The 11074-nt window shown below is 41.2% G+C and overlaps 1 protein-coding gene across 7 annotated transcripts in view; it reads left to right on the top strand.

Annotated features, from left to right (window-relative positions):
* Window positions 1-10852, top strand: part of LOC136886388 (L-serine dehydratase/L-threonine deaminase) — a 51196-nt gene extending 40344 nt beyond the window's left edge. For 6 of the 7 annotated variants that reach the window (XM_067159161.2, XM_067159160.2, XM_067159162.2 and 3 more), the window contains 4 exons: window positions 2202-2326; window positions 3733-3835; window positions 3912-4036; window positions 9984-10852. In XM_067159161.2, the coding sequence (XP_067015262.2) occupies window positions 2202-2326; window positions 3733-3835; window positions 3912-4036; window positions 9984-10258 (628 nt within the window). In that variant the 3' untranslated portion in view covers window positions 10259-10852. The remainder of the gene's footprint in view (window positions 1-2201; window positions 2327-3732; window positions 3836-3911; window positions 4037-9983) is intronic. The other variant, XM_067159159.2, reaches the window with a different exon arrangement.
* Window positions 10853-11074: the final 222 nt, after the last annotated feature.

The following is an 11074-nucleotide window of genomic DNA, read 5'->3' on the forward strand; positions in this document are numbered from 1 at the left end:
GATTTCAATACTTGCAAGATGCAGATGTCAGCCTAAAGTACAGGGTGTCCTCCACTCCATGGCTGTAATGTGTGTCATAAGCTTTCAAGCTGTTATGATCTGAAGAGAAAGTTCCTAAAAGTTCTTAAAAGTTCTTAAAAGTAGTGTTCGGAGGGGTGATACACTGCAAGGAGTAAATCATGTGCTACATACGCAACAAGAAATAATATGAGAATTTTTGCAACTGGACTGTCAACCTACAGATTCTGACCATCCAGGACTGTCTAGATCTGTTGGAAGGCGGCATTTTCTGACAAAAATTGAGCAGAAAGAAAATTGTAAAATTATGAGGAAATGTTGCTCCAGATGCTATGGCAACCTAAGAAAAAAATGACAAAAGTCAGGGAAAATGCTGCTAAAAAAAAGTAAAAAGAATTGACACCGAGTATGTAATGTGCAAAAATGAAAAAAATATTGTATGTCTTTTTTCCAAACAAAACATACGTAAAACACAACAGATGTACGAGGGCCATCCGGAAAGTAGTACCCGTTAGCCGCTGGGCAAGGTCAGACCGCGTCAGTGGCTTGTCTGCCTGCTCTGTGCGAGGTTGCGTGATGCTAGCATTGGCTGTGTTGTGTCTGTGGTCGTTTAAAATGTTTAAACAAATTGAGAACCCCGCCGGTTGTGAAGTGAGGGCCGTGATTAAATTTCTTAATGCACGAAACGTTTGACCTTGTGATATTCATTGCCAATTAACGGAGGTATATGGAGACAATGTGATGGACGAGTCGTCCGTTCGGCGCTGGTGTCGCAACTTCAACCTGGGGAGGGGGAATACGCATGACGAGGAGCGTTCAGGGAGACCATCTGTCATTACAGACCAACTGCCGAACGCAGTAGACGAATGCGTGAGGAACGATCGGCGCGTCACAATTGATGAACTCTGTGAACATTTTCCTAACGTGTCTCGAACAATTGTTCATGAAATTGTCAAAGATCATCTCCATTATTCAAGAATCTGTGCAAGGTGGGTCCCTCGCATGCTTACAGAGGAGCACAAAACCAAGCGTATGGCTGCAGCACTGACGTTTCTGGGACGTTATTCTGATGAAGGAGATTCTTTCCTGACTCGTGTCATTACTGGGGATGAAACATGGGTTTGTTATGCATCACCTGAGAATAAACGACAATCAATGGAGTGGTATTATGCTCTTTCACCAACCAAACCAAAAAAATTCAAGATAGTTCTGTCCACCAGGAAACTCATGGCAACCGTTTTCTGGGATCGCCGAGGTGTACTGCTCATTGATTTTATGGCCCGTGGAGACACAATTAATGCTACTGCGTATTGTGAAACATTAAAGAAATTACGACGGGCAATACAAAATCGACGGCTGTCTACAGGCGTCATTCTCCTTCATGACAATGCCAGGCCTCATGCAGCTGCGATAACACAACAAATTTTGCAGCAATTCAAGTGGGAAACCTTCGACCATCCCCCATATAGTCCGGACTTGACCCTTTCGGATTTTCATCTCTTTATGAAGCTTAAAGACTTTCTGGCGGGAAAAAGATTTGACAGCGATGAAGAACTTAAATGAGCCGTGACTACGTATCTCAATACGCTGGCGGCAGAGGACTATGACGCTGGAGTACAAAAACTTGTCCCTCATTATGACAAATGCCTAAATTTGCTTGGAGATTATGTGGAGAAGTAGTGTAAAGTATGCTCTTTCCAATAAAAATGTGTATATTTGTTAATATTTACTCCTGCGTCTTTATTGCGCAAACGGGTACCACTTTCCGGATGGCCTTCGTATGTACGTCATTGCATTTTCAATTTTTTATTTACTTAAGACAAGAAAACATTTTTCCATATGACCAATTTTATTTTTATAGTTTAGTACCGTCCTAGCTAAGTCCTTGCGAGTTGCGTGGAAATTCTGGCCAGAGGAAATGTACGTGCGTAGTAAGATGTTTTGTGAGCCACGTCTGTTAAAGGAAATAAACAGTTAATGTGTATCGCCTCACCATCTGGTAGGCAATCTTCGTTTTCATCCTTTCAGTTTGGAGAATAGACTGCCAGGTCACAAATAACAGCAATGTGTCGGAGATGACACCAGCAGTTCACCATTTGACCCTGACGTCATGCTTTCCTCCTTTGTCGTGTGGTTTGAAGCAGCAGCACATGGCTAAGTAGTGTTATCCATCATCGTTACAGGGAAGGCCACGCTAGCATCATGGACGAGGCTGCAGCACAGCTGCCGTCCAAACCGAGCGTTATTGTACTGTCTGTTGGTGGGGGAGGCCTGATGTCAGGAGTACTTCAAGGACTGCACAATGTAGGTGAGTACCAACACAGGAGGTGATTAGAGCAAGACTTCCTGGTAGATATCGCCATTCGCTTCATAATTGGATGCACTATCACATTGTTGCCTCAGGGTGGGAACTATAGAATTGTTCAAGTCCATCAGAGGTGGTGGAAGTCATTATTGTTTTAAGAGGAAGTACAACTAGGCAGCATCCTCTATATAACACTAATCAGAGAGAAAAAATGGAAGCGATCCGACACTTCGAAAAATGAAGGTATCGGCCTAAGGCAGACAAGGGCCACAAAGGGCGTGAAAATGAAAGACTTCCACAACATAATTAATCACTCCACACGATGCACTTCTAGCATTCCAGAATCAGTGGCGAGCGTTCACTTTAGTGATGGTTGGTCTACATGCAAACCTCCTGATGAATGGTATGAGTTCTGGCTGCCAATCGAACAGTTTCTCACTCGCTGCTCAACCAAGCAGTCACAGCGCATCACTAGTGTTCCTCCGACTGTTGTGTGGCACACTGGCTGAGTACATGTCGTTGGTACAGTATTTGCCTACTATGTGCTTTAAATAGGGTCATTGAAAAAATTAGCTGCTTCAAGTAGCATAAACATATTGAGATGATTATGGTCTTAAAATGAAGAGGTAAGATCGGAGTTTTGTTTTACATACCAATACCGTAATAAATTTCTATATGTTGCATGCCAGACAAATTACAAGAAATTAATTTCATTATTATGCCCATATTGTCGATCTTAACGAGTGTTATGGTTCTTTTACGAGAATTCCACTTTTACAATACAAATCACATTTATTCCATTCAGAATAACAGTAACTTATTGATACATGTTTCTTCCTCATAAGGACATCTTCAGGCACAGTTTAAAAACATAAACATCTTATTTGAAGAGATTATTAATACATTTTTTGTAAGTCTGCAACAAACACGCACACTTCTCCAAGCAAGCGATCAGCTCAAGGCAGCATACAGGCCGACCAGAATAACATAAGACTGGCAAGCGCATCTATTATCACAGTTTTAAAGATTTTTCTCAAATTCTTTTTTCTAAAATAACTGCTTCTTCCTTTCAGACTCCTCCTAACTAACATATTTTGAAGCAAGCTTGGCCTTTCAATCTCTTTTAAGAGAAGTTTTCCCTCTTGGACTTATCTCAACATAACTTATACCAGCTTGTGTTTTATGTGTTATCAAATTAACACCAGTGTTTTTTTCATGTGATATGGGGGAAGAATAGTTATAATAGTGTTTTTGACTAATCTTTTTACATTTTAAGGTGCACTTTAAGCACACGGACAGGACAAGTTAACAAGACTCATCCAGTGTCTTTTGAAGTACATATCCTTGTTCTGTTTTTGAACTGTGCATGTTCTCTCAAATATAATTTCACGCAATGGTGTGTTTCTTAGGATGGGCGGACGTACCGGTAGTTGCCATGGAGACGTACGGCGCACACTGTTTCAATATGTCGGTCAATGCTAAGAGAGTGGAGCCTCTGGACAGCATCACAAGGTGAGTACCACTTGTGGTGTTTGAGGACGTCATTTAAGTGTAAAGCCGTGTCTCATCGGTATTGTCTGCCGTGCAGCATCGCCACATCACTCGGCGCAAGGACAGTGCCGGACGAGCTGATGGCCACGTTATCCAACTTCAACGTCACCTCGGAAGTCGTGACGGACGCTCAAGCAGTCAGCAGCTGCCTACAGTTTGCAGGTGTGTACTTTACTCACCAGGGAGATCTAGTGGTGCATCAGCGACTTAGTTGGGTGGGGGCGGAGCTTATAGTTACAACATGTGCACGAGTGTCTTTATAAGTGAATTATGTTGATATTCAGACCGCAGTACACTAGTCAAGGCTTCCTGTTGGTTCTCCAATAATGTCTGTGTCCGTTTCTGTTAAATTTCATTCAGGGTGTTGCGACTGAGCTCAGTGCGATCTCTGTTACAACAGTTCCAGATTACAGTACAGACTTTATCTGCAGAGTGCTGCTACCGTCCAATTACTTCTCTTTCATTCAAACTGCACTGTGCCATGCCCATATCGACAATGAATTCTTATATTTAGTGAAGCGTTATCTTACGAACACTAGGAACAATTTCCAAACATATTTAAAGATATGACACTAATAAAAACACTGTTGTTCATTGCAAGTCCAATAATTGTGTTGGAAGTCGAGTTATATTCAGGTTAGAAGTTCCACGGAAACTTAAGACTGCATGTTGAAGAATTTTTAAGATGAAATGCAGAATTACTTGAGAATACAGTTAAAATTGACATATATTACTGCAGCATTTTGGTGTTGTATTTCTTACTTAGATGCTAAAGCTAAGGGAACTCCTCTCAAATTGAAATTGTGAAAATTCTCGAAAACATTCAATAAATAGCTGGCAGAGAACTTTAAGAGTGTATGAAGTTGAAAGATGGCTTTACGAAATGAAGTTAGGTCTACAGTTCTGTGTTCCTGGATGGTGAGAGCCCCAGCTACCGTGTGCAGGAACTTCCATTTGATGCAGTTTAAGTTGCCATTCAGCTGACTAGAGTGCGACGCTATCCACGCTTGTATATTTGTACCGATATTTCCATTATTATGGTGTCTGTGGTGATGTGAATCATGACAGACAGAGTGCGTGTCGTAGGTCTACAGGTAGACAGAGCTGAATGTTGTTTGTGCCGAGTATGCGAATAGCAAACCACGGGCCTTCTGTGTTCCATAAATGTGTCACGAAGCAACTAGGGCGTTAATTTCTATTGAGATCTATTTTGACGCAGCATAACATGCAGCGGTAAGTACATGAGTAGGCTATGTAGTACACCTCCCTGGATACTAAACGCGTGATTATTCAAACTTGCGATGGGGCATGATGCGCCTTGGTGCATATGCAACTGCCATTATGCATAACTGAAACGTGTAATCTAAAATACCTGAGTTTGCTCCAATTTTTCAACAGGCAGGTGTACATCGTTATCAGAGTCCACATTCAATATCATATGATGGTAGTGATTACCGTTTTAGGAGGAAATACAACTGGGCAACCATCCTCTATATAACACTAATAAGAGATATAAATAGAAGGGATCCGACACTTCGAAAAATGAAGGTATTGGCCAAAGAAAGACAAGGGCCATGAACAGCGTGAAAATGAGACTTCCTAGCCCTCGGAACCCTAATAGCGTCGGGGTCGGAAAAGAACAACAGTTGACCAAGAGAGGTCGGATCCTATATGAAAGTGAGGAGCCTGGCACAAGTAAGTGGAAGCAATGCCAGGACTCAGCTAAAGGCCCCGTGGTCGCCAACATGTGCTCCAGAGATCAGAGCCCCGGGCCCCTTTTAGTAGCCTCTTACGAGAGGCAGGGGATACCGTGGGTGTTACTCTACCGCCCCCACCCACAGGGCGACAATATTATATGACCACTGCTTCTGTTTGGTGATGAAGGAATTCATTCCTTACAATATTATAGAATATTCAAGTCATAATTACGTACTTCGGTATATGATGGTGCAATGCGTAACTGTGTCTAATTGTTGTCGGAAACACAACGTAAGTCGTGGGTGTCGGTTATTTGCAAGAGATGCCACATAGCACAGCCCGCTGTGTTGTTTGTTCAAAAGAAGTAGAATACATCGGGAGAAATACTTCTGGGATGATCCGGCAGGTAACAACATGTAATACCAATGACGGGAAATCGCCACAGAACACCTTCAGTCCGGTCTGCATCACAACAATTGCGAGGTGTACATCCTGTCTGCAGTCATTCTTAAATTATACAGGGTTATTCAGCTAAGATATCCGCCTGATACTGACATTCTGTTTTCACTTTCGTTAATGGTATTAAGGAGCTCATAGTCTTAACAAAACATTTGGTGAGGGCCAGACTTCAAGGATTAAGAGCTTACATTAAGGGTTAACAATTAGTGGTAACCAATGGCCGATGGACCAGATTTTGGTCAGTGATGAAATTACGGGAATTGGAAGAGAATTTGAAGCAAGAAGAAGTAATGTGGAAGAGAGTGGAAGAAAGGCAAGTTATAGACAGCAAGGTTGGAGAAGACGGACATGGTGTGAAAATAAAAACCAAGGGAAACAGGAAGTTGAACAAGGAAAGGCAGGGAGATGAGCATAGTGAAAAGGAAAGAGCAATGTACAACGGGGTGAGTTTAGGGATACAGAGAAGAGGAAAGGCAGAAAAGTGAACACAGTGAAGGAATGGAAGTGCAGAGTGAAAAGGAAACCAGGCGGAGAATAGAGGAGCAAGAGCTTAAGGGACCTCTGAGGGTATAGTAAGGGAATAGTGGTTGAAGGCATGATGGTAATATAAGGAAAGATAGTTAAGTAGATTTAGATCATATGTGTCAGTATTTTATGGTTTGGTTGGTGAAGAAGGAAGAAATAATAGTGGAGGTGAGGATTTGATATAGAAGGGAAGGGTATGGTATTTTAAGGGAATATACTTTTAGCAAGTTAATGGTGGAAGGTTGTGGTTGTAGATATGAAATGAAGCTTAAAAGATGGGTATGGTAATTTGAGTGAATGTGGAGTGTGATTGTTCAGTGTGGTTCTGATAGGTGTGATTGAGTGATTGTTGGTAACTGTATTTGAAATGAATATTGTATACAGAAGGGAGATTACGTAGTGATTAAGTGTGATTTTGATGGGTGTGATGATACACAAGTAGACTTGAATATATGAGTTGTATTTGGAGTGATTGTTGACAAGAGTGAGAAGAGTGAGAGTGAGTGAGTTGATGGTATATAGTAAGTGAGTTGAAGAGTCGAAATCTATGTGAGATTAGGGCTGATAGGTGTTCAGTTGGTAATAAGCTGGATGATGGTATAAATTGATATGTGATTATGGTTAGTATATGCAGTGTGATTGAAAGAGAGATGTAAAGGGAGCTAGTGACGCATATTTGATAAACTATGGGTTGCTAATATGGCAAGAAGTTAGATAATGATGGTAGAGTGAGTAATGAGAGGTAACATGAAGGCAGAACAATGCACAAGGTAGAAACATGAAGATAATGTAGGACACAAACTCAGGAGTGACGTAATATGATGACTGTGCAACAAGTGGTAGTAGATCGTGCGAGGAGAGGTAGGTGTGGAGTGTTACGACTTGCTGTGTCACTCAGGAGAGGTGAAGGAGGGTATTGTCCTCCATATGGGTGGCCTTGTGCCAGGGTGCTGTACTGCCTTATTTAATTTTGCCATTTTTTCATTTGTTCATCTAAATGCTGTACTAACATGGCTATCGGTTCTCCGGGAGGGAGTTGTCCGTGGGCCATTTGTCAGCAGGTGCCGAGTATTTTATGAGAATTAATTTTGTGAGTGTGTTTGTATAAGAGCTTGTCTAGGTTAGGCATTATCATTTTTCTAAATCAACAGATCAATCATGGTAGTAAATATTGTAGATCTGGAGGAAAATAAAGATGTAAAATGTAATAAAATACAGGAGTACTATGGTATATATTATAACAGTTACTGTCTCAAAACCCACCGTTGTTATACCAGGCTACAAGGCTAAAAATTACACATCTCTATTCCCTCACAGAAAGTATGTGAGTGAGATGATCGGTCTCTGATAAGCCTTCTGAAAATAGTAGGTATGAAATGCTCCTCACGTGTGAATCGTCATGCAGTTAAGGTACCTTTACTTAGCAAATGCATAGATTAATATATTGCATCACGCACAACATTATTTTTAACAAGTAATAAATTTAAATTACAAGAAAATTTTAATTCGCCAGAATTGCATTCAAAGGACTCCTAAAATCTCTAGAAATGTCGCTAATTGCTATCTTTGAAATTCTGTCACTAAATTACTAAGAGACTCCAAATCTAGCAGCTAGTCTCTAGAATCGACTAGACTGATGTGAATACGAACACAGCATGCAAGAACGAGAGATTGTCAATCGATATACGCCTACATGTTTCAATAAACATTGCACATTCACACGCACTTCTTGTTTTAATAAATGTCGATATTTCATTTGAAAGCAGCCAATGAGCAAAGGACTTCCGGTCACTGGCGTACAAAGCCAAAATGGCGGGATATGAAAACAAATGTTTGAAGTTCACCAAAAAATAAGCTAAAATCGGGAGAAATAATAGAAGAATCGGGAGGCAGGAAAAACTGTTGACAATCAGGAGTCTCCCGCCTAATAGGGAAAGTTGGCAGGTATGGGGGAATAAGAAAGGAACACAATGGCAGGTCACCGTGGATTGGGGTTCTTTGTGTGTGTGTCCTGTGTTTCTATTCTTTTACTACCCGCCTTTGTTTCTTGTTATCTCGCATGAAGACTGAAGATCTCAAGGACTGTTGATGGACTTCCTCCTGACGAAGCAGAAACAAGCTCAATTAGAGCTGATAAGAGATGGACGTAGGATTGCTGTCTATTCGAAGACAGCAGTTTGAGGAGATTATTCTCGTCTTTTTTGTTTCCATGTTTGTCCTCATCTCCTATTTCTGTTCCACCCACTGTGTTCAACCTATTATAAATAGTCCTTTCTTTTCGCAAAGGGAAAAGTACTTTCTTCTTCTTTCCTGTGCCTACAGTGGACAGTCAGATTTGGCTCTTATGATCCTTGGAGAGTTCTCCCTGCGGCTGGATGCCATTTCCATTCAAGGTCTTTTCGGCCGTGCGCCACCATGTCGCTTTGTTTGTGTATCAAAATGACCCACACTTATCACATTGTTAAGAAAATAAATTATTACATTTCCCTTTGGGAAAATCAAATGATCATGTCTTGCAATAAATGTGTGGCTCGATGTTACCTAGCGATGGTGCAGTGCAGCTCTTGAGGTACATCGGGTCACACATTTTGTTACACTCACGCTCCCTTTATATCAAAAAGAAAATAACTTCTTCAGCCCATGTTCATCTTATTGACTCACACCTTATAAAGGAGAGTTGAAAAATGGGGAAATTTTGTTTTGTTTAATTAGTTGACTGAATAGTAAAGCCTCGGGCTGCGAGTGAATTTACCAACTTTATGGCTGGGGTACACATGGGACTGAAAGTGTTAATCATGACAGGATCAGATAACTCTAATTCTCAGAGTTCTATTTGCTAGAAATGTAGCCACCCATTCAGTCATTTTCGTCAATAATCTTCCATGATCCTGTCAAAAACCTTGGATAGGTCAATAGGGATACAGTCCATTTGATGGCCACAATCTAAAATATCTTGTTGGAATCCTACAAGCTGAACTGCTTTCTATGAAACCACTTAGTGTAATCAGAAAGAATGCTTACCTACAGCTTACGTGCAATATCACCCCTTTGTACTCTGAGGCTGTTATAGCAACTCCCTGTTCACTTAGTATCATTCCATCAGGTCCAGCTCCATGGCTAAAGGGTTAGCGTGCTGACCTTTGGTCACAGGGGTCCCGGGTTTGATTCCCGGCAGGGTCAGGAATTTTAACCATACCTGGTTATTTTCGCTGGCACAGGGGCTGAGTGTATGTGTCGTCTCCATCATCATTTCATCCTCATCACGACGCGCAGTTCGGCTACGGGCGTCAAATAAAAAGACCTGCACCCGGCGAGCCGAACTTGTCCTCGGACACTCCCGGCACTAAAAGCCATACGCCATTTCACTTTTTCATTCCATCATAGTTCATAAGCTCCCCACTACAATTGCTCTTTTGAATGTTTTCAGATGGAGAGAAGACAGTCGTGGAGCCGGCATGCGGTGCAGCTCTGGCGGCTGTCTACCACGGAGTACTTTCTCGTCTGGAACAAGAGGGACATCTCGACTTGAAGTCCGGACCGGTCCTGGTTGTCGTGTGTGGAGGAAGTGTTGTCTCTCTAGCATTGTTACAGCAATGGGGCGTGAAGCTAGGCGTCTCGTTCCCTGGCCAACACAACTACAAGAATGAAGTAGCCAATAATTCGTGGACTACGACTGTGCTCAGTAGCGAGAAGTGTGTCTAACCAGTTCTGTGGTGTGAATAGCTAACAAACAGAATTGTTGGAAGTGCAGCATTCCCTCCTCAGTTTACGTCAAGATACCGTACTCCGCGGTATTAACCTTAAGCTTTTGGGAGCCGAGTAAAAGTGATCTTACAACCTGTCAAATAATTTTCAAACCATCTTCATTTCCCCCATGTGGTGAGGTTAAAACTCTCTATTCTTGGATATGGACTCACCAACTCGCTAAAAGAGAGATTAACACCAAAAAGTATCATAAATCACAATCGTTTTAGGTGATGTTAGACTTTCAGGATTTAAAAAAAGACGGAAGTTTATAATATTGAATATCTTACACGTCTAATATAAAATGTTAGTACACTGCCACGAAGTTTAGAACAGTTCCTATATGCAGTATTCCTTACCAAGGAAGTTAATTACAACAAATGAAATATGTATAAACATGTAATGAAAATGTAGAAGTCCTAGTCAGTGTTGAACTCGTTTCTCTCACTAGAAACTGTGATGTGTAACTAAAGGCAACTTTGCAAAGGTGCTCAAGAAGGTAGTGGATGTTTGCAAGTAATTATCTTATTAAAGTTTTGCTATACAGTATAATAGAGGTTTGTAATTGTTACATTAGTATATGAGATCAGAAGGAAATATTTGGATGACCCCTGTATTTTTGTAAGTAAGATAACTGACATTACATCCATGATCTTTGTGTGCAAAACTATACAGATAACCTAAAACCCTTCGTTGACCCACTCAAAATGGCCACCTCTGTTGACAGAGGTCAGCATCTATTGAATTAAATAAATGAAGAAATCACTAATACAT

Source organism: Anabrus simplex, chromosome X (genome assembly GCF_040414725.1).
Source record: "Anabrus simplex isolate iqAnaSimp1 chromosome X, ASM4041472v1, whole genome shotgun sequence".
Lineage (NCBI taxonomy): Eukaryota > Metazoa > Arthropoda > Insecta > Orthoptera > Tettigoniidae > Anabrus > Anabrus simplex.